The sequence below is a fragment of the Rhamphochromis longiceps genome, linkage group LG12 (assembly GCF_057381845.1).
Source record: "Rhamphochromis longiceps isolate RC_006_pf linkage group LG12, R_longiceps_female_GT1.1, whole genome shotgun sequence".
Taxonomy (NCBI): domain Eukaryota; kingdom Metazoa; phylum Chordata; class Actinopteri; order Cichliformes; family Cichlidae; genus Rhamphochromis; species Rhamphochromis longiceps.
In genome coordinates, this window is record NC_140568.1 from 26,256,262 (window position 1) to 26,282,237 (window position 25,976).

At 40.2% G+C, this 25,976-nt stretch overlaps 1 protein-coding gene across 4 annotated transcripts; it reads left to right on the forward strand.

Moving 5' to 3' along the window:
• Nucleotides 1-1,037: 1,037 nt before the first annotated feature.
• Nucleotides 1,038-25,970, forward strand: LOC146657374 (transforming acidic coiled-coil-containing protein 1-like). Of its 4 annotated transcripts, XM_085425408.1 has the most exons (14): nucleotides 1,086-1,110; nucleotides 2,154-2,562; nucleotides 12,478-12,569; nucleotides 16,768-17,194; nucleotides 18,968-19,022; nucleotides 19,128-19,209; nucleotides 19,762-19,814; nucleotides 21,729-21,863; nucleotides 21,999-22,075; nucleotides 22,224-22,267; nucleotides 22,521-22,681; nucleotides 23,102-23,208; nucleotides 23,301-23,421; nucleotides 24,356-25,970. In XM_085425408.1, exons 2-14 carry the CDS (start codon nucleotides 2,498-2,500, stop codon nucleotides 24,422-24,424), a joined length of 1,488 nt encoding a protein of 495 aa, XP_085281534.1. In that variant the 5' UTR covers nucleotides 1,086-1,110; nucleotides 2,154-2,497; the 3' UTR covers nucleotides 24,425-25,970. The 4 variants fall into 4 exon arrangements, with proteins under 4 accessions (XP_085281535.1, XP_085281534.1, XP_085281531.1 ...); XM_085425409.1 differs by lacking the exon at nucleotides 2,154-2,562 and having other exon boundaries at nucleotides 1,038-1,110; XM_085425405.1 differs by lacking the exons at nucleotides 1,086-1,110; nucleotides 2,154-2,562 and adding an exon at nucleotides 10,489-10,944.
• Nucleotides 25,971-25,976: the final 6 nt, after the last annotated feature.

Here is a 25,976-nt window from a genome sequence, read left to right on the forward strand (position 1 = left end):
CAGGTTTATTGAAACATGATTGTTTTGAATTTGAAATAAATAAATAGCTTTTGTAGGTTTACTTCTACAGTCCATGGACTTCATCACATGTTGTTTCATTCCTTAAGACACTCCACTAGACCTTCACTGCAGCCACTGCTGCTTATTTGTGGGTCTCTCTGCTTTCAGTTTTGCCTTCAGTAACTGTAAAGCTTCTCTGTTCCATTTGCGCTGTGAAGTGGTATCTGATCAGCATATGTCCCTGTACACTCACATCATCAACAAATGCTAGTGGCCCAGTTCCACTGGTATCCGCGTATGTCCGTGCCATGACACTGTTGACTGATAAAATTCTAAAAATGCAGCCAAGATGGGTTTTTTTTAAATATCAATTTCCAACTATTTACAGAACAATCAGGCTTTCTGCATCAAATAAGATGCCACACAAATTATTTGTGCCTCTCCAAAAATGAATTTCTGTCATCTATAAGATGAAGGAGAACATCACAAGCCTGATAGCTGCAGGCCTGAAAGCAGGAGGTGAATCACTCCTGTTGTCTACCTGGAGACAGTGTTTAAATTGCAGTCTGCCTTTAGTGGCTTTTTGGCAGCAACTGCGACATTCAGCAGTCGCCTTGTAACCTGCCTGATGAGGCTGTGCTCCATGTTTTCTGCAGTCATAGATAAAAAAAATATGTACCACAGCCTCATCAGGCAGGTTTCCATGACAAACTTTCTGTACATGTATATTAAATATCATTTTCGTGATTTTATGAGCTTTTTCAAAAGTGTATATATATATTTTTTAAGTTCATAGATTTAAAAAAAAAATCTTTTACTTTATTTAGTTTTTAACGTTTGATTAGAAGCAACACAAAAAAAACTTTCTCAGTCAATTCAGATTTGCAAAGTAATAAATCCTTCAAACAAAGACGAGGGGATGTTTTAAAGTAAGTAAGAGCAGCCAAAAAAAAGTAAACCACACACGAAGGACGCAGCTCATAATTCTCAGATGTAACGATCTCATTGTCGTTACTATAGCAAATCACTCGGGCATGCGCAGTTAAGCGATAAACACACTATCAGTCGCAGCGGTTGAGTTGGCCTGCAGATTTTGGCAAAAGCAATGAGGTAAGTCAAAGTCTTGAACTTGTTTTTACGGTTAGTCTTAAAGCTTTTTGTCAGAGGTGTTTGTCTTCGTTTTAATGCTCGTGGGTTTTTTTAATGCATGTTGCAGGTCAAACGATAAAAAACGATAAAACAGTAGCTCCCAAACTGAGAGACCACAAAAGAGTCCATGCTTGTAGTAATAGCTGGTAAATTGTACTTTTATATTTTCAGCGCATTTCCGTAGTTGTCCCTGTTGGGTAAAAATATGTGTCATTCAAAAGCTGGGACCTCCATACTGAGCCTCGTGTGATTCACTTCAGTGGGAGGAAATTATGTGCTATAGCTTTTGGGTGACTCCAATTACTGACCCTGCAACACTCTGGGGTTTTAAACCATTCTTCCTTTAATCATTAGAGACAGACGTGGTCAGACTGACTTGTATCAAGAGCTGTGGTTTCTTTATTTATTAATTAATCGTCTCTGCTGCACTGTGACTCAGCATGAGGATTGGACCAACCCTATAAGCGCTTTCCTTGAAATTAATGGTTAAACAATAGCTTTTTTTATTTTCACAACAGTGTTTAGTCTTTATCAGCCTCGATTAAGCCTCTTGTCATGTTAATCACACTGTATGACCTGATTCTGAAGTAAACTTAGAGGCTGATTAAGGGTTAAGAGGTCAAAATCTAACCAATCAACATGAGAAATGAAAGTGTACAAACAATACTTCCTTACAGTGAAAGGGCATGTTTGTTGTCATGTTAAATCTCTTTTTTGGGGGAGGGGGCTTTGGGTGACAGCAGGTAGCAGGAATGTGATATAACAAGTGGAGCTGTGTTTTATGCCACCAACTCTTTCCCTCCCCCTGGATGTCAGATCTGTTATTCAGCCCACGAACAATAGAAGAGGCTCTCTCTGTCTTAAAAAATTCTGTCAAGTCTGCCAGATCCCCCCCCGTGACACACTGGTACACACACTGTATCTGCCTCCTGTCCAACTCTTTATGCTTGATCCTAATTTTCCCCCGTCACACACACATTTAACCTCTCTGTCTTTCTCCAAAGGGCAGTGCTATTGGTCTGGGGTGTGTGTGTGTGTGTGTGTGTGTGTGTTTTGAAGGAGAGAGAGAGAGGGAGATGATGAAGCTTGGGAAGTAGAGCAAGGAGGCGGGACTTGTCACCATTCACGTGTAGTGCTGATGATGCTCCGTAGAGCATCAACAGAGTCTGTGAAAGAGGAAAGAGGAGAGGCCGCTTGGTTAAATAATAACTAGTCAGCCATGAGGAGCAGTGTGTCGCGCTGCTCTGAAGCTGAGCCAGACTGTCGGGAGGAGACACAGAGGTGAAACTCGGAAGTGGAAGAAGACATCTGAGACGTACCTGTACCAAGCACAGACGCTGCTGTTGCCATGGGGGGCTCTCTCAGCCAGCACAGGAAGGGATCTGTCAGCTCTCCTCGCAAGAAGAACAGCATGTAAGGCTAGATTCTTCATTTGTATGTTTGTCTGTGAGCGTGGGGAGATGCTCCAGCTCTTTGGTGTTTTGTCTAACGTGGATGCTTCTGTCAGTGAGGAGGAAGAGAAGTGGGAGATAAGGAATCAAAGTGCAGTTTTGGGGCACTGAGGCAAACAGGACTTTCTGTGCTAGGCAAATTTGCCCATCGTGGGAGTTTGAATACTAGTTAGGTATTCAAATCAGACTAAAGGCAGAAAGCAAGCGAGCTTGACTGAGGAGTGGCGCAGCTGATAACATGAGCTGAAGGTCCAAAGCAGTTCAGTTTTGACAGCTGCTGTAGTTACCACAGTATAAAACACAATGCTGCTGGCAGGTTTTGATTATGCCGCTGTGACCCTAATTCTAACCCTAATCTGCATTGCGTTAATCGTACAAATTGTGCAGTCCATTTCTTTCAGGTACTGCAGATTCCTGTTTCGTTCATGCATCATGTTTGACATCCTTAAAGACCCGTGAGATGTGAAAACCGCAGCTGTCTGGAACACTTATATTGAAAAAAAGGACATTTAAATGTTTGAGCTGAGGCTAGAAAGCACCCAGTCACCACTCATCCTCTTCTTTTTCTTAATCCTTTGTCACAAAGAGCGAGTCCTTTCACTTCGTCCTACTTAAAAGCTTTTCTAAGCTCCTTGTAGCGAAACAACAGTTTCGCATTGTGTGTTATTTTTGTGGTTCTTGTCAGTGGCTGTTAATATGAGAAGCACTGCCGCCATGTACTGAAACTGATATTATTTTGGAGATGGCAGCAGAACACAGAGAGCAACTGTAAGAAAAAGCTGCAGAGAACTCAAAGGGACAAACACTGAGACAAAGCCGTGTTTAAGAAATGCTCAGCTGGTTTAAAAAAAATCTCACCGCTCAAGCATACTCCAGTCTTCTGTATCCATCTGTGTTTTTGTAAGGTCAGATGGGGGTTGGGGTCCTCTTTGAGAGAACACTGGGAAACCAAACACTGCTGTGGGATAGGAGCTTTCAGCTTAGGATCTAAATTTAGTTGGCTTCATCATCCATTTTATATCCTAACTGGAGCAGTCTTAGATGTACACTGTTTTTTTTTTTGTTTTTTTTTTCTTTGCTCTCCAAAACCCCTGAACACGCAGAGAGAGTCTCACTTGGGAAAAAGCTGCCCTGCATTTGGAGCTCATTTCCTTCTCCATGGTACAAATCAATCTAACGTGGAGTGAAATGTCACTGTCTTCATGTATTGTGAATACATGAAGATGTGACAAATCTAAGGATAAGCATTGATTTTAAGCATAAGGCTTCGCTGTGGGGTATTACCAGCATAAAGATGAAAATCACGGCTAAATAATTGTGAAGTTAACAGGTAAAAACTTTGATTTGCACCATACATTGGATGTTGAAATGCAGTTAAGAATAAGTATAGCTATATTGGCTTTCTAATGGCAGTTAAAATTGTTTTGATTTGATTTGACTCCCTCCCACACTATGGACATGAACTGTAGTGTGGGAATTGTGTGCTCTTTTGTTCCTGTTGTAGTCCAAAACAGTAGCTCAGCTGGTGCCTGTGCATCAGTCCTCTCTTATTATCTCATCGCCTCATTCTTTCTCTCTTTGTTTTATCATGTCGCTGTCAGTCGGGTTATTTTAGTGCATTGCAGCACTGCAAGGGCTTCGGCTCTGATGATTGTAACTGTGTTCACTCCGAGCTAGTTTTCCACTCTGATGCAAATAATTGAATGTTCTCTATAAAATATTCAGGTACTCTTTCGCGATGTGCTTCCCAAAAGCATACCAAAGAATTTGGAGCACCAGTCTCTCTTTGTGTAAATTTATCTCTGTGTGTCTTTTATAACAGCCCTTCCCAAACTGAAGAATGCCACCGCCCAGACTGAAATCTGAAAATCTTCTGCTGTCCCACCAAAATTTTAATCACAGCTCTGATCAGCACATCAGATTAAGATAAAATAGTTTACTGCTTTGCAATTCTGAACTGCTAAAATTTCATAGACAAAAATGTTTTATTCACAACAGAACATAGAAAAGCTGTTGAATGTTTAAACATAGACATTTTACAGTTTCATGAAAGATATTTGGTCATTTTAAATTTGATGGCAGCAAAAAAAAAGTTGGGACGAGGCAACAAAAGACTGGAAAAGTAACGATAGACAGATTCACAAATCTGCAGGAAAACTGCATTTACAAACCTCACTGCATTGGCTCAGGAACTTTTCTGGAAAACCATTCACTCTGCCATCCACAAATGCAGATTAAAACTTTCATGCCATATTGATTGTCTGTTTTAGTTCAGACGATTAATATGTGAATGGGATCCATAAATGCTGCTCACTTCTCTGGACCAAAGCTCATTTAAAATGGACAGACGCAAAGTGGAAAACTGTTCTGTGGTCAGATGAATCTGGAATTCCTTTGGGAAAACATGGATGCAGCATCCTTTTATAGTAGGTGAGGTGAGCAACCATCCAGGCTTTTTTAGGGAAGGTCTTGCATATTTCAGCAAGAAAATGCTAAACTACATGCCTCATCAATGACAAGAGCATGTCTTCATAGTACAAGATTCCACGTGGTGAACTGACCTGCCTGCAGTCCAGACATTTCACCAACTGAAAACACTCAGAGCATCATGACATGGAAAATACAACAAAGGAGACCCAGGGCTGTTGAGCAGCTAGAATCCGATATTCCAGCGAGAATTAGAGAACATTCCTCTCCCCAGAGTCCAACAGCTGGTCTCTCAGTTCCCAGATGTTTACAGACTGTTGTTAAAAGAGAGATCTGTTACTGCCAAATTCAAAATGACCTCGTATTTTTCTTAACATGGTACATTTGAATTCTGTTTTTATTCACATTTCACACAGAATACCAACTTTTTTGGAAATGGGGTAGTAATTATTAACAACAGCATCAGGTTTCCACCTACCGACAGATGAAAAATTAAAATACCATAAATTCTTTTAGTAAGTTGATGTGGCAACAAGTGCAGCAAGAACAACCTGATTCTAATTCTCTGCTAATTCTAAAAGTCTGTGTAACCTCACTGGAGGGGTGAGGGCTATTATTTCTTCATCTTGGGGTTTGATGATGGTTTTGGAGAGAGAGCTGTTCAAAATCTCCCACGGGTGTTCAACTGGGTTAGTATTTGGTGATTTTGAAGGCCCTTGTGAATAACTGGCACCATTTTCATATAAATCTAATCATGCAGTGACCCCTTGTGTTCTATGGAGAACATTTAACATTTTTAAAGAGGACACTCCCATCCCATCAGGAGTGAAATATTTAGGCTGCCAAAGATGACACATGATTTTTTTTTTACATTTATTTTTTGTGTCATGTTCACTCCTTTTGCATCCATGTTTTGTATTATTGAATCGCTGACTGAAGCTAGTGTTGGCCTTTGTGTCATTTCGTTTTTCTTACGTGAGGAATAGTTCCAAAAAATGACCACTAGATGGAGCCATATCTTTTAAGAAGCCAACATAGTGTTCCGTTTGGATTAGATAATATTACAACAGACTGTCTTTTGTGAGACATTAAACATGCTCTTATGTAAAAGTTATGGGAAAAGTGACTTATTTCAGGAATTCATGGCAACTGTCTTTAAAAGGGAATCCAGGCTCTGTTATGTTTGTATTCCACCAAGTGGAAGTTGAATCTGTTAAAAAAATAAAATAAAATAAAATAAAATGTTACTTTTTAATTTTAGCCATTTGAGGTTGGACGCAGTACCACTGGTGTGTACGTCACATGACATGTTTGCCGTTTAGCATTTGTGCTGTGTGATTGTTGATCAAAGAAGAACCATTCAAGGATGACATTTTGCGCATTCACTCGAATGCAGCTTCTAATTGAAACACAGCCGGAGCTGAAATCTAACATTAAAAGAATGTAAGCTGCAATTACACTGGACACAAAACATGCTGATGACTCTGTTATTCTTAGCTGTACTGGGGATAGAAACATAAAGTCAGGTTGGGATGACTGTTATAATCAAAGGCTTTGTAACCTTTTGGGGCTGACCAAAGTCATTTCAGCTACAGCTTAACTTTATTTTTTTTCTGGTAAAATGTGTCTTGCGGCCAGGAGAAAGACAAAAAAGCCAAATAATACCATAAAATACACAGAACAGACTAAAAGATGTAAAATAAAAATGTAAGACGTGAATAAGAGACAATAAGTGATAATAGTGTAGTATTCCTTGGGTATAAAGGCAACATTTCCAACAGTTTATCATAGCAATCTGCTCGTCTCGTGAGACACAGGGCCACTTTTTGTGAAAAGGTGAGCTTTTGTCCAGCTGATGAAGAGGGAAACGCAAGAATGTCCAAATTTAAAAAATACTTGATAAATTTCAAAGTGAAATCATAGTATTCATCTAAGGACAAAGAGTATTTACAGGCAGTGTGTAAACTTTTATACTGGCGCTAAAGTGAGCGTCGGGCGGCTAACTTTATATCATCATGCAATGGATTAGGCATAGAAATAAACAGTTTGTGATAGCTGGGATGCCCCACTAATTCCTTCTTAGTCTACACACAAACACACACTTATCTCATCCAGTATCACATCACCTCTGCTGCGTCTCACAGACATGTTTATCACGGCCGATTTATTCTTAGCTCGTAACCACACATGCTGCTTTCAGTCAACATTTATTCCGTGATTAACGATGTGCATTCTTGCTACATTAACTGACAGCACACCCATATAATAGACGTGGTCCAGTGTGTAGGAGTGTGCCTTTTTAATGTGCCATAGTCGTTTCTTTTTGTGTGTGTGTGTGTGTGTGCGTGTGCGTGTGCGTGTGTGTGTGTGTGTTACTACGAGAGCCGATGACCACTTATAGGAGAACGTGTATGTGTGGGCTTTGCCACTGTTACTTGTGTGTGCTATTTGTGGTTTCAAGGTATTACATAAGAGTTGATTTTTTTTCCCCTTGTATTTTCCTCCTGCTTCTGTCTGCGGTCTGTGCCTCTGCCAGGGAGAGAGTGAGGGATATTTCCACTCACAGACGGTGTACTGTTTTACTTACTGTTTTCCTCGTATGGCCAGTTCACATCTCCAGGTGTTGCAGGGTGAAAAGTTTGTGCAGCACATAGTGTATATCACATATGGCTACTTTATTATGATTATTTAATGATCGTGATTATTTGAACTTTGAATAAACTTGTATTTCTCATTCTACACTGGACTAAAATGTTTCCAAACAGCTGGCTTGGTTTTAAGATCTAAAGCCATTGTTGTAACTGAAATTGAATAAATAATCTTGCATGGCCTTTTCACTTCACCTTTGTGTGCTGCTTGAAGGGCTTTGTTAGCTGCAGGCAGACCGTCCTCTCTAGGACAGACAGGTTTGTCTTCTCATCTGTCCTGATAAGGGAACAAAGGCGACTAAAAGCAAGCACAAACAAATGTTTGAGATTCTTCTCCCGCCCCAAACGTTCTTTTTCTTTTCTCTTTCATATCCCAGATCTTTTCATTTCTATTATCTCCCTCTTTCTGCCTCTCGCCTTTCTAACACTTCCCCCGTCTCTGTGCGCTTAATTAAATCAGTCTTTTCCGGTTGCCATGGCTCTCATTTGCTCTGTTTTCGCTGTCGACTCATCATAGGCTGAACAGAGCCTCTTTTTATGTGTTCGCCAGTGTGTAAAAAAATATGTGTGAGTGCACTGGTTAATCTTTCCCTCTCTTGCTGCCTGCGTGTATCTGTGGATCTGCTCAGTGTGATAATAGCGCTCCTGTCTTTCCTTCCACGTGTTTTGTGGGAGCAGTAAATGGCAGGACGGGCACCTTCAAATAAAAAGCATAAGCAATAAAATGCTTTCGTTCTCATTCCCAGGTCACTTTTTTCACAGTAGTTGGAGCTTCTTCCTGTTATTAGATTATTCATGGTTCATGTTTTTTTTGTTGTCAGAGAATACATCTCATCTCATCTGGCCTAGATACCGTGTGTGTGTGTGTGTGTGTGTGTGTGTGTGTGTGTGTGTGTGTGTGTGTGTGTGTGTGTGTGTGTGTGTGTGTGTGTGTGTGTGTGTGTGTGTGTGTGTGTGTGTGTGTGAGTGAGAGAGAGAGAAAGGGAGAGAGGTATAAATGTGAAAGCCTGGACTTACATAAGCCACCCATGAGCAACCTCAGAGGCATTTGTGTGAGCAACGATGAAGCTTTCAGCGAAATGCTTTATTCTGCCGGTGTCGTGCTGAGCTGCATCGTTACTGCTGAATTTAGGTTTGCTGTATTGATTTGTCCTCAGGCTGGCTTGGATCATTTAAGTGAACAGTAGCTCTGTTAGTTGATGACATATTACTAGATCAGCAACTTTATTCTCAGCTCAGATTTTACTTGCCTGCATTATTATAAAGGTAAAGAGACTATTGTTAGTCCTCGTTAGAAATATTTAATCTCGAATCCTCTTTTTCATGCGGGCCTCTGTGTTGCCAAGTCAAACTGTTACAGCAAATTACAGCTAAAGTACCTTTCAGTCTCACTAAGCAAATTGACTGAGCAACATCTCAGTCATTTAATTTGTAAGAAACATCCTTCAATCCATGATAATAAAAAGCCAGGACGTCTGTTTTTAAAGCAGCCAAAGTTGTAAAGATTTTATCGCATCTGGAAAGCTCTCAGAGTACATACACCACCCACTTTGTGAGATGTGCCTTGGCCTTGACCTCTTTTTGCCTTCAGAATTGCCTTAATTTTTTGTGGCACAGATTCAACTGGAAATATTTCTCAGAAATGTTGGTCCATGTTGACATGATAGAATCACACAATTGCTGCAGATTTGTCAAATGTACATCCAAGATGTGAGTCTCCCGTTCCACCACATTCCAGATGTGCTCTGTTGGATTGAGTTTTGGTGGCTGCGGAGGCCATTTGTTTACTGTGAACTCAGTGTCATGTTCAAAAGTTGACTTTTATCCTGATAGTCTGTTATCCATGGTCCTGGATACACTGTGGTCATAAAGAGATGGATGTGGTCAGCAACAATACTCAGGTTTGGCTATGAGGTTTAAACGATGCTCATATGCCAAGAAAATATTCCCCACACCGTTACGCCAACATCACCAGCCTGAACCGTTGATACAAGGCAGGATGGATTGATGCTTTCATGATTTCTGATCAGCCAAGTTTTTGCCCATGTGAGCTGAGCCTGTTTCCTGTTCTGAGCTGACAAGAGTAGGACTGCGTGGTCCTCTGCTGTTATAGCCTCTCAGCTTCAAGGTTCGATTCAGAGATGTTCTTCTGCTTATCTTGACTGTTGCCTTTCTATCAGCTCAAAGCAGTCTGGTCATTCTCTGGCTCGTTGAATTAAAAAGGTATTTTTCTTGAGAGAGCTGTGGCTGACTGGATAGTTTTACAACTCTAGAGGTTTTGTGTGACAAGCATAGTAGCTAGCAGTTTGTGAAATGCTCAGAAATGCTTGTGTCATGATGTATAAATGAGTGCTTTAAGGTTTATAGTTGTGGGGGGAGGGGGTGATGTTGAGTAAATGGGCTTTACAGCAGGGTATAATTTCCAGATAGCATTTGCACCAGTCTTTTCAGAATACTTCATATACTTACAGCTTTTAAAATGTATATATGCCCTATTAATTCTTCTCCCTTAGCCTGATCACCTCATCCACTTTCTCTGTAGTAGTCTGTCTGCCCCAGAGAAAACCCTTCTTGCCTCTTTAAACAGGAAGCTTTGGCTCTCCTTTCCCCCCCTCTCCTCGCTTGACCCTGAAAGGATCGGCGCGGGGAAAGGCAAACTCCTGAGGATAAACAAGAGAGTTAGCAAACATGTGGGAGCAGGGCGAGCTGATGTCTGTTAACCAGCTGATCGTCCGCCCAGACAGAGCGGAGAGTGAAAAAAGGAGGGGAGCAGAGGGAGGAGTGAATACTGATGCTCCAGTAATCTGTGCCGTGTGAGTCAGTGCTGTTTAGAGCAGAGCGGCAACAGAAGCAGCTGCAGCAGTGTGAGGCACGTTTCTCTCTCACGAACGTCAACAAAGCAGAAGAGCAGGATGGGAAATCTGAGCGGCTAAGCAAGAGGAGGAAGTGAGACAGCAAACAGACAAGGCAAAAGAAGAGGAAGAGAATCAAAAACACAGATCGTGCACTCGTGTTCGCCGTTCTTTTCTTTTCTTTTCTTGCGGCACTCCAAGATAAACTGCCAGTTTCGTTGACAGCAGTAGTAATCGAAACAGAGGAAGAGGAAGGTCACTATTAATTCTTAGAAGTGTCGTCACACTCGGAACTGAACGTGTCGCAAGGATGTCCTGGTTGTCGCCGGTCCAGTGGGCGAAATGGACGTGGTCAGCAGTGACTGGAGGTTCAGCTGATGATGGGCAGCCCGCAGCGAAGAATAACGGAGAAGACATGTAAGAGTGCATGAAGTGAATAGAGAAACATAGCTGCTGCAGTATAATAAATACACTCTGATAGAGAAGATTTGATGCCACGGACTCTCACAGGTTGATTGTGAATGTGGGTGTTTGTGTGATGACTTCCCTGAGTCATGCTGACAGGTGGTGGTTGTATACAAAGAGACAGAGCATCACTTACAGCAGACAAACTGCTCAGAGCTGTGATAATCTCTGATGCTTTCCTGTGCTGAGGATTGATGATGCTATCATTTGCTAAAAACAGATTCTTGTTTAAAACACAGGCGCTCAGGTTGCTGTTTCACGAGTGTCTGTTTTATGTGTTTTATGTTTCTTTGAGAAACCAACGGTAGGACTGCCTAGGCCTGTTTTTATGTGTGTTTGGGTGTTTGTGAGGGCTCTGTGGTAGTTGGAGAACAGTTGCTGAAAACTGTGGGCAGGAGAAAAAAAACCCACAGTTTCCAAAGCTTTAGATTTTCTTTCTTGTCCATTTCTAGTCTCCAAGTAACCTTCCAAGATTGCAGCCGTTGGGGCCGTCACTGGGATGTGACTCAGTGTGTGTGTGTGTGTGTGTGTGTGTACACAGTGAGGGGGTGAGTGGCTATGTGTATTAGGATTAGCTGCTGATGGTGGGGTTGTATGGAGCCCCAGAGTGTCAGTGTGTTTGTGTGAGCTGGTTATCAGAGGTGAAGTGTGGCTGGGACTGTGAGCTTTGTTGCTTGTTGTGCTGTCTTTCATTAGAGTGCAGACATTTTGATGTGCTTTGAAGTGACTGACACACACACACACACACACACACACACACACACACACACACACACACACACACACACACACACAAACCCTTGCTGTTGATGTCCCTCCTTTTTTTTTTTTTAAGTCTCTCCACAGTTTGGAAATAAATTTTGGCTGGTTGCCGTGGCAGCTGACACAGCAGACCCAAAGACTGCGTGTGTGTCTGTGTTTGTGTGTTGCGGGACACAGTGTGTCGTTACTAAAGAGCAAAGGATGCAGGTGGCCTTGTAGTGCTTCACTTCCTCTCCTCTCCCTTCCTCTAACTTCCTTTAAAATAAAAGCACTTTATGTTTGGTCACTTTGAACTTTCAGCTCTATTGTGCTTGGGTCACTTAAAAAAAACGTGAATTCCATACTGAAAACCTGTTCTGTGTTTGTTAGAAGGAACAAGACGATCCAACGCCCCAAAACAGCATTCAAAGTTTTATAAACATAATTTAGTAGCTGTTTGTAGGACATATGTGCAGCTTATGAAGCTTTTAAGTGCCTCTCTGTTCTCACAGACAGCACACCGTTGTCTGAAACGCTTTCTTTAAACCAGACAATGTGATGTTTATTTTTATCCCATCTTCTAAAGATTTTTGCAAATACAATGTTGTATATTGTGTTTTCACACTTTCAGCACATTTTATTTTCAAAAGGCAACATTTGACTTTTAATTCCAGATAATACCATGAATAGTTGAGCTCAGTTGTAGCTCAGGTTCATGAATCTATTCATTCCTCTGTCTCACAGTTCGGACTCCGAGGGGACCTTTGAGACTCCAGAGGCCGAGTCTCCGAGTGTTGTGAAGCTGCTGGGCCAACTGGACAACTCCAACCACTCAGGTGAGATTGCTCAGCTGCCTAGCTAGCCCAGTGTTCGTACACTTGTCATAATCCACCCTACCTGCAGGATGAGCGTGATTGGTGGTACAGAAAAGGCAATGACTCTGTGTCCTCTTATTTAACAGACATGAATTGGTTTCTAGTCATTTCATAAACAAAATAAGCTTTTTGCTTGAGAAAATGAAAACCTGATTAACAAAATTGGTAAACCACATTTATTCTATTAGCTACACATATTCAGTTATTTAATCAGCCAATGACATGGCAGCATTTAGGCACACAGACATGGTTAATATGAGCAAACTGAGATTAAGGAAGGGTAAGAAAGATGATCTAAGTGAGTTAAACAGCATGAAAACATGTATACATTCTGCTGTATGATGTAAGGGTGTGTAACTGTTGACCATGTCCATCCCTTTATGACCACACTGTGCCTGTGTGTCTTCTGATAGACATGCACACAATTAATCTCGCACTGAGAAAATTAAGTTATCACGACAAGGCTCAGGAAGATAAAGTTAATTAAAGATGTGGTAAAAATAAATAAATAAATAACCCTATCACCCCGATTTGTATGGACAAATGGTTACCAAATGCAGTAAATTACACAGATTTTTTTTATATATGTACTTACAGTGCAGTGGGAATGATAATGTTTACAGATGGGTTTTTTAGCTGGTATTTATCCTGCGTGGTTATTTTGCAGTCTGAGTGCTGTTGGGATGAAGCACCTACGCCCTGTCCTACACTGTGGCTGCAACAGTCGACTCCTGAATGTCTGCTTACATCAGGATAATGGACCATGCCACATATTTCCAATCATTTGTGATTTTGTTTTAGCTCTGAGAGGGGTGTTAAAAGCACCTCTGCGCATGAAGCCTAATCGGACTGACTGCTGACACTCACAGGTGGGGCTGGGTAACAAGCCGGTTTTTCTTGTGTCACACAATGCTGAAAATTAGTCTTCCATACTTTCTATAACATGTATTTGTATTGGTACGGAAGCACAGATAATCCATAAGCGTTTCAAACAATACCTGGCCTAATTCTCAGGTAGCTGCTAAGATGTCTGATCTAAATCTGCACTGAGAGTCAGTTTAGACAGGCGGACATAAAGAAATATGTCACAGTTATTGTTATTACTTAAGAATAATAGCTTGTTGAAGACTAATACTTTCATAATTATGCCTTCTCTTTTGGGTTGGATTTGTTTTTGCTTTCTTTTGTAATTTGGAGAAAAGTGATACTTTTGTTGTAACAGTAGTATTTACGCTAGTGTGCGTTTAAAATGTTCAGACAATGCAAAGTTGCTTTGTGTAACTTCATACTGGGAATATTATGTTGCTCATTATGCAGTTTTAGCGTGCCAGAATCTGGTCTCGGATCGGCGTACTGTGATCTGCTCAAAGTGTGCTTATGAAAGGTAATCAGACATGTAAATGAGCTCACTTCAGTGGGGCACAGACTTGCAAATGACGCGGGCTGAATCCTCTCTTTTTGAACCTGCCAGCAAGGCCTACTGGGGTGCTTCTCACCCCCTCTTCCTCAGCTGTCCTGCTTTCAGACACGCACAGACACAAGTACCAGGCATTACCATGGCGATGGCGTTTCTGTGTGGAAGCAAATGCGATTGTCACGTGTTTCTCCATGTCCTTTAATGATGATTAAAAAGTTATTGATTTCGTCTGTGTGTGTGGATATGTTGTGTCCATTTTGCACGGATGTGTTTTGTAACCACAGTATATGTGAAGCTATGCCACACAGTAATAGAGATTACCGTATTTGTTATTGAAAGTAGTTTTTGGGCTGAAACAGTCACGTTAAGTTAAAAAAATCTGGGTTAGTTTCATGAATAAAAGATCAACTGTGGAGAAACTGATACTCGGGTTCCCTATAATTAGAAGACTTGTGGTTCTGGGAAACTACTGCCTTTTCTTGGGAACATCCACACACCACAATCTAACTAGATGTATTATTTAAACAATAATGAAGATGAAACCTTAGGCAGTTGTGTGTATGCTTGTATTTGTTTCTCTGTTCAGTCTTCTGTTGCTTTCTTTTTCAGTGAGCTGTGAATCTGTAATTCAGCTTGATGTTGTTTTTGTTGCTAAGCCACGTGGTGGTGCATACGTCCTTTGCATGACTGGGTGTGGTTCCTCTACATCTGTTCCTTGTCTCCAAAGGGCGTTTCTGTTGTGTGCCCGAAAGTATCCTGATTTCAGCTGAAGCTTAGTTGAACTTATTCTGTGATTCAGTTAGCCTCACGTTAGCATTCGATCAGAGCAAACTGTGTGAGAAAGAGCTGAAACCACAAAGCCTCGATTCATGTTAGCGTACGGAGAGGTCCCTGTTGCGTTATTAACGGGCGTAGTATTGTAAGTTTAACAGTATGTGGATGGGTGAGGGGGTCTGACTTGTTATAGAGATTCCTGTGTTTCAGCAGCAGTGTGATTCAGCTGCTGCTGTGGTTGTTAGCTAGCTCTTAAAGACATGTATAAGGACACAGGAAATGAAGTGTTCTTTGAGGAAGCCAGCAGCCATTTTAAGTGCTCTAACAGGAGAAGGAAAAGTTTCATGAATCACTACAAGGTTAAATCCTCCAGAGACAGATGCAGTTTTAACATAGACACAGGACGGGGATGTGAGGTTTCGTGGTTTACAATCAGAGAGTCTGGAGGAACTGGAGGAGTGGATTTATAGATAGCAATGCTTTGCACAAGTTATTACATTTAACATGTTGGTTAACACCCCTATTGTATTCTTTCATTAGCAGCAAATTATGATGCAAAATGTTAGTGTCAAAGTTACAGTATATTATGTGCCTTCTAATCCATCCACCTATGGTGGATGCATCAGGGGCAACTCAGGGTTCAGTATCTTGCCCAGTGGAACTGTGACAAGCAGCCATGGGGAGCAGAGTTATTATAGTTTTTGTATTTTCTGAGTAGTTTTTTATTTTAATTTCATTTTGAAATTTTGTTTAATTTAGTTTCAGTTAGTTAGTTTCCACAGTGGATTTTCTTGCGTCAGTTTAGCTTTTATTGTTTGAAAGTGTTTAGTTTAAGTTTAGTCCTTGTTATTACTGAATGGAGTACATATGTCAGAGGCCAAATGCAAGGAAACCAGTACAGTGTCACAGTCTTGTATACATCCAAAGTCTTTACAAACACATCCATCGAAGCCTCATCAGGCAAGTTGTAATGAAATTATTACTAAACTGAAACTCAGAACGTCTGCTGAGTTTCCAAGCTCACTAAATAGTTTCAGGTAATTTCTTTGTCGAAAATCTAGTTTTTATCTTTATTAGAGTTAACCCTTTTTTGTAGTTTAAGTCAGGTCAAGTCAGCTTTATTTGTATAGCACATTTAAAAGACATCAAGCGCCGGCCAAAGTGCTGAACAGAGGGACAATGTAATCAAACAAAAGAAAGAATTCAGATAAATGAGGTAAAAAAAAATTGTAATAACCTTGATGGGGAGCTGGGTAGTAAACCTTCCGATGGCCAGCTGTCCCGCTCCACCTCACGATATACTATATGGACAAAAGTATTGGGCCACACCTCTCAACCTTTGAATCCAGGTGTTTTCCGTCTTAGCTCGCCCTTTTCCCTCATTTAATTTCTTTTTTTTTTCACAGTACAAAGGTTAACTAGTTAACTTATATGACAAACTAGCTAAGTAGTGACATTTAAATAGAGGATTCTTTTTGTTTCTAGATTTTCAGTTCTGTAGTCTGTACGGAGCAGTTCGTTGACTCTTTGTCAGCATGTTAAGTGTTTGAACTATATAATTTTTCCAGCTGCAAATCTCAGATGAGATTGGCTCCCTCTTCACCTGCCTCACCAAAACATAACTGGATCCTTTGCAAGTGATCCTGTACAGAAGCTTGTTTGACACAGATCCTGATTTTATTACAGCTGTTTTCTCTCGATCACTTTCGATACAGCTCTTCAGGATCACAGTCACATTAAAAATATCTTTGCAGCCCTGTGGCACAAGTAGATCGATAAAGGCTGTCAGCAACATATGAGTCTGTTTTTAGGGTTTTGCATCCTAAATGTTGAAACTCTCACTGTAGAGAGTTGAAAACAGCTTCCGTAAACCTACATTAGTGCGCATTTTAGTCTCCACATGTGTTTAAATCAGCATACCCAAATTGTAAATAAACTGACTTCTATTTTTCGTTTTTTTTTCCACAGTTTTTCCTGATGTTACAAACCACATTTTGAATACAGTCTCCAGTCAGGATCTTGGTACCGCTCCATCCCAAGAGGTCGATTCTCTGAACAACCTTACCAGCTCCTCGCCTGACAACAGCAGGTTCAGTTTGGATCAGAACCTTAATCTCACCCTCAGTAACAAACCCGAAGTGGTCATTTCCCCATCAAAGACTCTTCCACAGGCTGCCCGGCCTCCGACGCTGTCTGTCGTCTCTCCGCTGAACAAACCCGATCCCTCCGAGGTGGATGACGAGGCTCCGGTGACGTCCGACTCAAGCCCGGATTCAAACTTGACTCTCAGTCATGACATTAGTGTGGATTCGGATTTGCTCAATGGCAACATGGACTCTGACATTTCGCTACCAAGCACAAAACTGACCTGCGAGCCCAAAGGGTCAATTATCACGTGAGTACGTTACAGACTTGTATACGAAGCCCTGTCCTTTCCAGTCATCAGCCATAATCATCCCTGTTCCAGTCGGTGACTGCAGTTACACAAATGCTGAATCTGAGCCAGGGTGACTCACACATTTTCAAGCTGAACAAGTGCTTTTCTCTTTTAGTGGCTGTAGGGAACAGTACTGAATGCTCACTATTGTCCTCAATGAACCTAGGAGATCAAAGTGTTCCCATTTTAATCAGCCGTGGTCGCCTGTTGTGTGTCTTGAAAAAGTCCTGTGAGCTGTTTTTTCTTCTTCTCTTCTTTCTAATGAAGAAGTAATATTCAGCATTATCGTGTTTAATAATGCTTTTTTTTTTTTTTTTTTTTTTTTTGCAGTAGTGTTGGTTTTATTTTAAGAAGTTTTAGAATTCAGTCAGAAAAGATTTTATTTGAAATGCCTGCTTTTAACCCGTGGATGCTGATGAAAGGCTGGATGTTGAAGTCCTGTCTTCATACCTGGATTAAGTATTTTTAAGAAGAGCTTTGTTTTTGCAAAAAGATTTTTCTCTTCAAAGGTATTAACCTCCTTAACGTTTCTGTAACCCCTCGTCGTACGATGTTAAGATGTCAAGCATCGCCCTCTGGTGGTTTTTAACCAGAACTCCATATTTAACACTAATTCGAGCTTTTAAAAAAGATTCGGCACAGGCATGGTTATTTTTTTTTTCCTGTTTTTTAACTAATGGATGGTTAAAAAAGCAACTTAACTGTTGTTTTATTAACATATCCCAAAAATGATCCTGATGTGAAATGGCATTCGGAATTTTATTGATATTTCTTTATGCATAAACTCAATGTGCTTAACACAGAAGATTAAAACAAAGAAACAAATTTTTATCAAATTAAAGTCAAAAACACATTATAGTTAGTTATAGTTAGTTTTGTGAGTTCACAATATCATTTCAGTTATTTTTAGTGTTATTTATTTTATTTAAGAAAAGTGTTTTTGTTTTGTTTTTTACCTAGATTTTATTTTTTATTTTAGTTTTAGTTATTCAGGGTATCTGAGTGGACGATAACATATGAGGGTAAAAATAGCACCGGCAGGTAGATGTTTAGGACATGTTTGGATGATCGCTTTATCTGCCGTCTAGTTTTTGCCTCAGTTTTCAGTTTACTAAAGAACAATAATCCTGCACTCACCTTGTGTTTACCCTGACTCCTATCCCGTCCTCTCCTGTGTCTTTCCTTCCTTTTCCTTCAAACCCTGTCATGCTGTGTCCCTTTTCTCTGTGTGGCCTCAGGACTGCTGAGCAAGTCCATTTCCTCTGTGTTCTGTTGTAAGTACTTTGTAACTGTAGGTGCAGAAATGTTTGTGTGGTGTAACTACAGCTCTTTTTTTTTTTTTTTTCTTTTTTTTTGTCTTGCATACATTCATTAATTCTCCTTTGATCACAAAGTGAAGGTGGAAGAAATTGTGGAATTCATCTTATTAAGTAGATGAGAGAAATGGTTTAGTGGTAACCCTATACATCCCTCCAATGCTCTGTGCAAATGTTATTTAAATTTGGCAAACAGCTTCTTCATTAATCTGCTTTTTTTTTGCTGTGTGTAATTCAGCACTTTTAGCAGAGCATGCGAGCTCAGCACACACAAAGCAAAGCTATGCGGCCCAGCTGTAAGGCTTCCTCTGTCTCCTAATTTCTCTTCTCATCATCACACTTGTCCACATGTATGCACACACGGACGTGATCTGTTTGTGTTAGTGCTGATGTTGTCGTTTGCCTTCATATTTAGGAACTCCTGCAAAGTAAAGCAGAACCAGCCGATCCAGAACGACTTTAACGGACAGGTAAGCACTAATAGGTTTTCTGCTGTTGAGCAACTTCAGACTCGTTCATTAGCACTGCAAACTACATGCAATGGCTATGGATGATTGAGTTTGCTGCTGTTGAAGGATGACCATCATGGAGACCACGCCACAGATGAGGAGAAACTGGCGAGCAGCGTTGGGGTCAAACCAGAAAAGGACCAGAACAGTGAGTCAAATGATTAATTTAGGTTTATTTATACTTTTATACTGTATTTACTTTTCTCATGGCCACTTCACCATAATACACACAGTACACAGGGCACACACTATCCCAATATCAGATAACTGTTAATAATTGTCAGCCTGCATCAGCTTTCCACTTGGATCAAACAATCAGCCAGGGTTAATCAATACTGCACATCAACTAGGTCATCTTTGCTGTACCGTCACATACACAGTAATCATTAACTTCACATGTAATTTTGCATCACATTGAACCCTGTTACTTTGTGAGTTATGAGCATGAGAAAGTGAAAGAAAATCATTATGAAAATGTGCTAGGGGGCCTAGAAGCATTGAAATACAGCTCACATTCACAATAATTCAAATATATGTAGTGAGTGAAATACTTGCATCATAATTTAAAAAAAAATAAATGCAATTAGATTTTACGCAACAAAATGTTGTTTAGAAGAATACATTTATATTTTGTGTACTGTAACCTAGTCTGTTACATTATATGGCACTAAATGACCCAGTGACTGCTGTTTCCTTCTAGTCCAAGATTGCCAGGTGACATCCAAACCTGAGGCATCAGACTGCTGCTCTGTGGTGAGATACCGTCACATTTTCCCACCCAGTCATTTCCCTACATCTGCTGCATGTACAATCCATTTAAAGACAGCAAAAGTCTTACTATATAGAGCAATTTCACTGTTAGACCAATGATTTTTGGCTTGAGGCTTTCATGTTGGTCAATGTGCTGTTGGAGCTTTGACCTTTTTAGTCTTTTTCCCTCCTCCATGCATCTCCATGGAAGTAGGTGAAGTTGTGCCAGAAACCTGGTCTATTTATACATCATCAAACTAGAAGCTGTCGTGCATATTCTTTGTTTGTTTGCACCCTCCATGATAATACCATCTAGTGAACACTAGGTGGGGCTAAAGCAATATTTTATGTCTCAGGCAAAGCTTTTAACATTCATGAGTCAAGTCTTTGACTGACAGTCTGTTTCTCATTTGTTCTAGTTTGCGTAGCGTCTGTGTTAAAATAAAAACGTTATAAGAAAAAATAAAGAATAATGGTAATGAGCACTTAATTGTAAGCTTCCCATGTAACATATATAACTCCAATAATTATGACACTTTATGTGAAATAGTAAATGCCATTTGTGGACTACATTTTGGCTATAAATATGACTTTGGAGAAATACCAACGCACCGATGCCTATCGTACTTCCTTAAATTCACAACTGGACAAATTATTTTGAGATTTGTGGGACTTTGATGTTGCGACCAAATTTTAGCTGGATGAAAAGAGGGCAAAATGCAGCCTTGATGTTCAGACCGAATTTTAGGCAGTTTTCAAGTAGAAATGGTAACATCTCTACTTATATTGTTAAATAGACTGGAATTAACAGGATTTATGGTTATATATAAAATAAAGAAATTACCTGTTTTGCAAGTATCTTTATGACTCTGCATTATTGTACCTACATTATAAGGAATCCATTTCTTTTTGGCCACTTAAAACATCTTTGTGGAACTGTTATATTATATCTGTTGCAATTTCTGCTGCCATCTTGGCCAGCTCTGTCTTGAAAAACTTTTTTTTTTTTTACATCAGTGACACTTTTTAGCAGGATAAACAGAGGATATATAAAAGTCACTTTGCCAAAAAAAATGATTGGAACTTCTGCCTTGTGACAGGAATGTTGTTTGTGGCTCTAAATGTAGTCTAGTATAAATGCAGTCTGCAGACAAAACACTCACTTTAAAAACAATGGCTTTGACGTGTCCTGGCATGTTCCAGCACTATGTGTAAAAGTAACAGTGGTACTTTGCTGCTTCATAATAAATTAATTGATACTTCTGCACAGTAAAAATAGAAAGATTGTCTGGCTGAATGCTCAGTGTGCAGTTTAGAGCTCAAAACTAGTACAGTACTGATACGATGACTTCACTGTGCTGCAGGAGGTATTTAGTGTCTGCCACTGTGCTCAGGTGACAGATGGATTATAATTATCATTCAGCAGATTAGAATATGACAGCCGTAATCCAGGGAAGGACAAAACAACAGAGGAGAGAGAGACGGAGAGAAGGAGGAGGATTGAGGTATGTAAGAACGCTGATCGAAAGCCAACGGCTGGTGTGAGGTGAAAGATGAGCAGTTTGAGAGAAAAATAAAAGGGAAAACAAAGAGAAGGAAAGGAGTTGGTGTGTGGAATATCTTCATATAACAGAAAAGTTACACAAAAACAAGAAAACAGCACAGTTTACATGGAATATATGGTGTAAATATAAAACGGCATTGAACGCTAAACCAGTACAGAGAAAAGCTTTGTTAAAGTGTGCAGTTTGTTCAGTTTTATGGGAGTTTTGTTGAATGCTGTTTCCCAAAATAGTGAAAACTGTTTGTGGCCTAGATAACTTTAAATTCTCGACGGTTTAGTGGGTAAACCGCTTATTAGCCCCGTACAAAAGAAAAAGACACAGGAGAGCATGACTGATTTCCTTCTGCTCTCAGCAGTATGAAGACACGTGCAAATTGAAGAACAAGTCGGGGGGAAGTGAGATGCAGAAAACGGGAAGTCAGGTCCTGGATTCCATCTGCATCAGTGAGGCAGAAAAACAGGCTGTTCTCACCCTTATCAGAGAGGAGGTACACTCTTCTATCACACTCATTCATCAGTGTTGCATGTCATCAGTGTACTTATGTATTTATTTTTATTTTTTTACTTTGACAAGGTTTCATTCATGCACACAGTTCATGCTCACAGGAAACGTCTTCTTTCAGATCATCACTAAGGAGGCTGAAGTCAGTGACTGGAAGAAAAAGTATGAAGACTGCAGGAAAGAAGTGGATGAGATGAGGTTAGAAATATGAGAAGCCACTACCATGAGAGTGGTCGCGTAAGGTTTTGATAAACTACGATAGGTTAACTTATCTCACCTCTATCACCTTTAAAAGCAGAATGAATGAATATGTAGCCCTTAGAAACAATTCTGTGTCTTATTACAGAAAGATTGTTGCAGAATATGAGAAGACAATTGCTCAGATGATTGGTGAGTGGAAATACTGAGAGATATATTTGAACAATTTTTTTTTTTCCATCAAATCAAAATTTTCCATTAAATCAAACATTCCAAAGAATTTGTGTTATCTCTTATCGAGCCTGCAGTTATGATTTCTTATGTCGCATCAGTGAAAAACCAAATTCCTTCCTGCTTGTGAATAAAAATGCAATATTTCAAGCAGTTGAGTCTGAGAAAAAGTTGTGTACCACGCCTTAACAATAGCTGCTTCTTCTTCTGTCAGAGGACGAGCAGCGCAACACTGTGAGTGCCCAGAAGGCTTTGCACACAGTGACGATGGAGAAAGACGCTGCCCTGGCAGACCTGAACTCAGTGGAGCGCTCGCTTTCTGACGTCTTTCGCCGTTACGAAAATATGAAGAGCACCCTGGAGGGCTTTAAGAAAGTAAGGGGTATATGCCTGTCAAGTCCAAGTGCTTTGATGATGAGCTGATAGTAGCACAAATTGGAGGATTGTAAGAGGATTTAGGTCCGAATAAGGTTGGATGGTATCCTGTGATTAAGGGCAGTGGTCTTAAGAGCAACAACACAGGTTTAGATCAATATTTCATGGTTCCCATCTTCGTCAGATGCCACATAAAAACTAATTGTATGCTGAAATCTTTACCTCAGTTTGGTCCAGGACTTAAATAGACTCCTCACTTTATGTGGTTCTATTGGAAAGACTTCTAGGTGTAAACGTGTTAAATCACAGTGTAGGGCATTACTCTAGTTAAAGACTCGAGTTAAAGGAAGAATTAGAATAACAAAAGCATTCACTGTAAAGATGACTTCTAAGGTGCACTGTGTTTGTTTCCTCGTGGAGAATGAAGAGGTGTTGAAGAAGTGTGCACAAGAGTATCTGGCCAGAGTCAAGCAGGAGGAGCAGAGATACCAAACACTAAAGCTGCATGCAGAGGAGAAACTGGACAAGTATGTAGAGAGCAAATATAAAACTACAATAAGAAACGAAACACTCGACAGATTCAGTTTCTGTTAATTATCTCATTTCATGCATCTCTTAGAGCTAATGAGGAGATCGCTCAGGTGCGTGCAAAGGCGAGCGCAGAAAACATGGCGATGACCGCCAGCCTGAGGAAGGAACAGATGAAGAACGAGTCTCTGGAACAAGCCCTGCAGCAGAAGGTGAATTGCATCATGGATACAAAATCTGCTCTGAGCCCCATTTTGTGTGTAGTAGTGATGGACGGGCTGACAGAGGAAGTCAGGCAGAAGGCTCTTTGGACTATTATGTTTAGAGAAGACATTGTCATTTATAGCGAGAGTAGGGAGCAAGTGCAAGAGAGTCTGGAGAGGTGGAGGTATGCGCTTGAGATAAGAGCAAGCAAGACAAGTGTGAAGCTGCAAGGAGCAGAGATGGCGAAGGTGGATGAGGTTAACCTGGGGTCAGCGATCCAAACAATAGACAATGCATTTCAATTCACTTTTATATACAACGCCAAATCACAACAACAGTCGCCTCGAGGTGCTTTATATTGTAGGGTACACCCTACAATAATACATGACCCCACAATAATACAGTAATAAGACAGTGAAGAAGAGAGTGCAGGCAGGGTGGACATGCAGAAGGGTGGTGTGACAAAGGTCCATAGTAGGGATGAGGTGAGAAGGATGCAGATGATCCGCTGTGGCGACCCCCAAAGGGAAAAGCCAAAAAAGTAGTTGAATACAATAAATAACTGGATCATTTCCAAATAAGCGTACTTAAAGAAACAATCCGATTAATATTTACATATGATTTGCACTTGTATTTGTTAAACTAAAGGGATCATGCAGCTGGCTTGCGCTGCCACACAGCTGAGGTGCACACCATGAAAGTTTAGTTACAGCTTGTCACACTTGAACGATCACGAGCCACTTCCTTCTACAGTGAAGTTCGCTAAATAGAAATTTGTTCCTACATGAAACTGCTTACAAGAAAACTTTTGTTGTGTTTTTTCTTCTTCTGGGTATCTAGGTCATGATTTCTGTCAAATGACAGCGCTGCTGAGTTTTTAATAAAGCATTTTTGGTGGTTAGACGGTATTTACTTACTTTCCTCTATTCTGTTTTTTTACAGAATCAAGAGATCGAAGAACTGACAAAAATCTGTGACGAGCTGATTGCCAAAATGGGAAAAACAGACTGAGGATTTCTTTATGGGAATCAACCATGATTGTCCGTTCCTCTGGCCCCGTGCATGCATTCATCCCTGAAGCAGTTCTTATACCCTGTGCCTGCCCTGCATCTCAGAGCCTGCTTATGTACAGACGTCTAAAGTAACTTCTTGTATACTACGATTGCACTACATGTGACAGGAACCAAGAACGCTCTATACATGTTAATTACGTGTGATTATCTTAGTTTGTTTTGACTTCGTGCCCATTTTGAGGCCATCTGGGGGCCTTGTGCTTTTGTCGATCATTCCAGCGAACAACAGCTCACTTGTGACTCAACTTAATTTTCCCAGCAGCTTAACCGCTAAATTCCCAGCAACTCCTCATGTAGGGTGACATCAGATTTAATCTAGGTCGAGATTTGTTTTAAAGTTACATTTCAGCTCAGTTTTGTAGAAGGAATATTTTCTATAAAAGAAGCAGTCTATAAAGTGTATTTTTCTACGACGCAAACGTGGGTTTTATGCTCACCGAGGAAGGCTCAGGGGTATTTCGTCAGGGTTGAATGAGGTCAAGGTTAAAGTCAAGCTGCACAAAACGGGAAGAAAGGGGTTTAGGATCATTTGAGGAAGTACAGCAGCCCACAGAGGCTTTTGTTTGTTTGTTCAGTTATGATATTGAAAGCAAGCTGCACATAATTAATATCATTTGTTTAAACTGGTTCAGACGGCGGCACGTTTGGGATGCTCGACAATTCAAAAAGCCACAGAATATTAATCAGTCACTTTATATGTAAAAAAATAAATAAATTAACCTGACAATCACATAAAAATTCACGGCTTCATCCTGTGTGCATAAACACAAATTTGACTAACTGGTGTTAATGATCGCGAACAGCTGGAAAGGAGAAAAAGAGTCACTCTGTATGTCAGCTAAAGGCTATTATATTATTTTAAGTGCTGCTGTTCTGTGTGTCAACAGTTTTTGTTTAACTTTCAGTATGTCACCGATTGCTCACTAAATCACATTTATCTCTCAGACTTTGACACCTTTGTATTTTTTTCCATTGCTTATGTGCGATGATGAACATGTGAGCCTTATTGCTTGTGTTTACAGCAGTACACTACTAATGCAAGAGAAAAATATCAATTTATTGCATGTTTACTTTCACATCTCTGCATTTTTCAGAATGCACACAGTTTTTTCTTAGCACACCAATAAAAACTAGATCGGCACAGCGCCGCAACAACAGTAAAATTAGAGCTGGTTCCTATATTATACAGAAAAAAGTTTTCTCTTTTAGAAAAACAAAAGAAATGTGTGAAAAGATCAAAGCTCATTCAGGTTTTATCATAAACTAAAAATATAGGCCTTTCATTTTGGTGTTGGTACTTTTTGGTCAGTCACTACTGTAACTTTCTTAATGTCGGATAACTTAATTGGCTTTGTAACTTTAGCCCCTGTAATTATTTAAATATATATTTGTGAATTAGAAATGACGATCTCACTCCTGTGTGGAAGCGACTTGAGCGTTTGTACATCCTTCCTGAATAAACCTAAATAGAATTTGTTCTGCTATGTTTG

Excerpts from the sequence above, each read along its gene's own strand:
- LOC146657374 (XM_085425405.1), top strand. The coding sequence starts at position 10,838 with ATGTCCTGGTTGTCGCCGGTCCAGTGGGCGAAATGGACGTGGTCAGCA. Across the intron at positions 22,268-22,520 it reads GACAATTGCTCAGATGATTG|AGGACGAGCAGCGCAACACT; the intron begins GTGAGTGGAAAT and ends TTCTTCTGTCAG. Across the intron at positions 23,422-24,355 it reads AACAAGCCCTGCAGCAGAAG|AATCAAGAGATCGAAGAACT; the intron begins GTGAATTGCATC and ends GTTTTTTTACAG.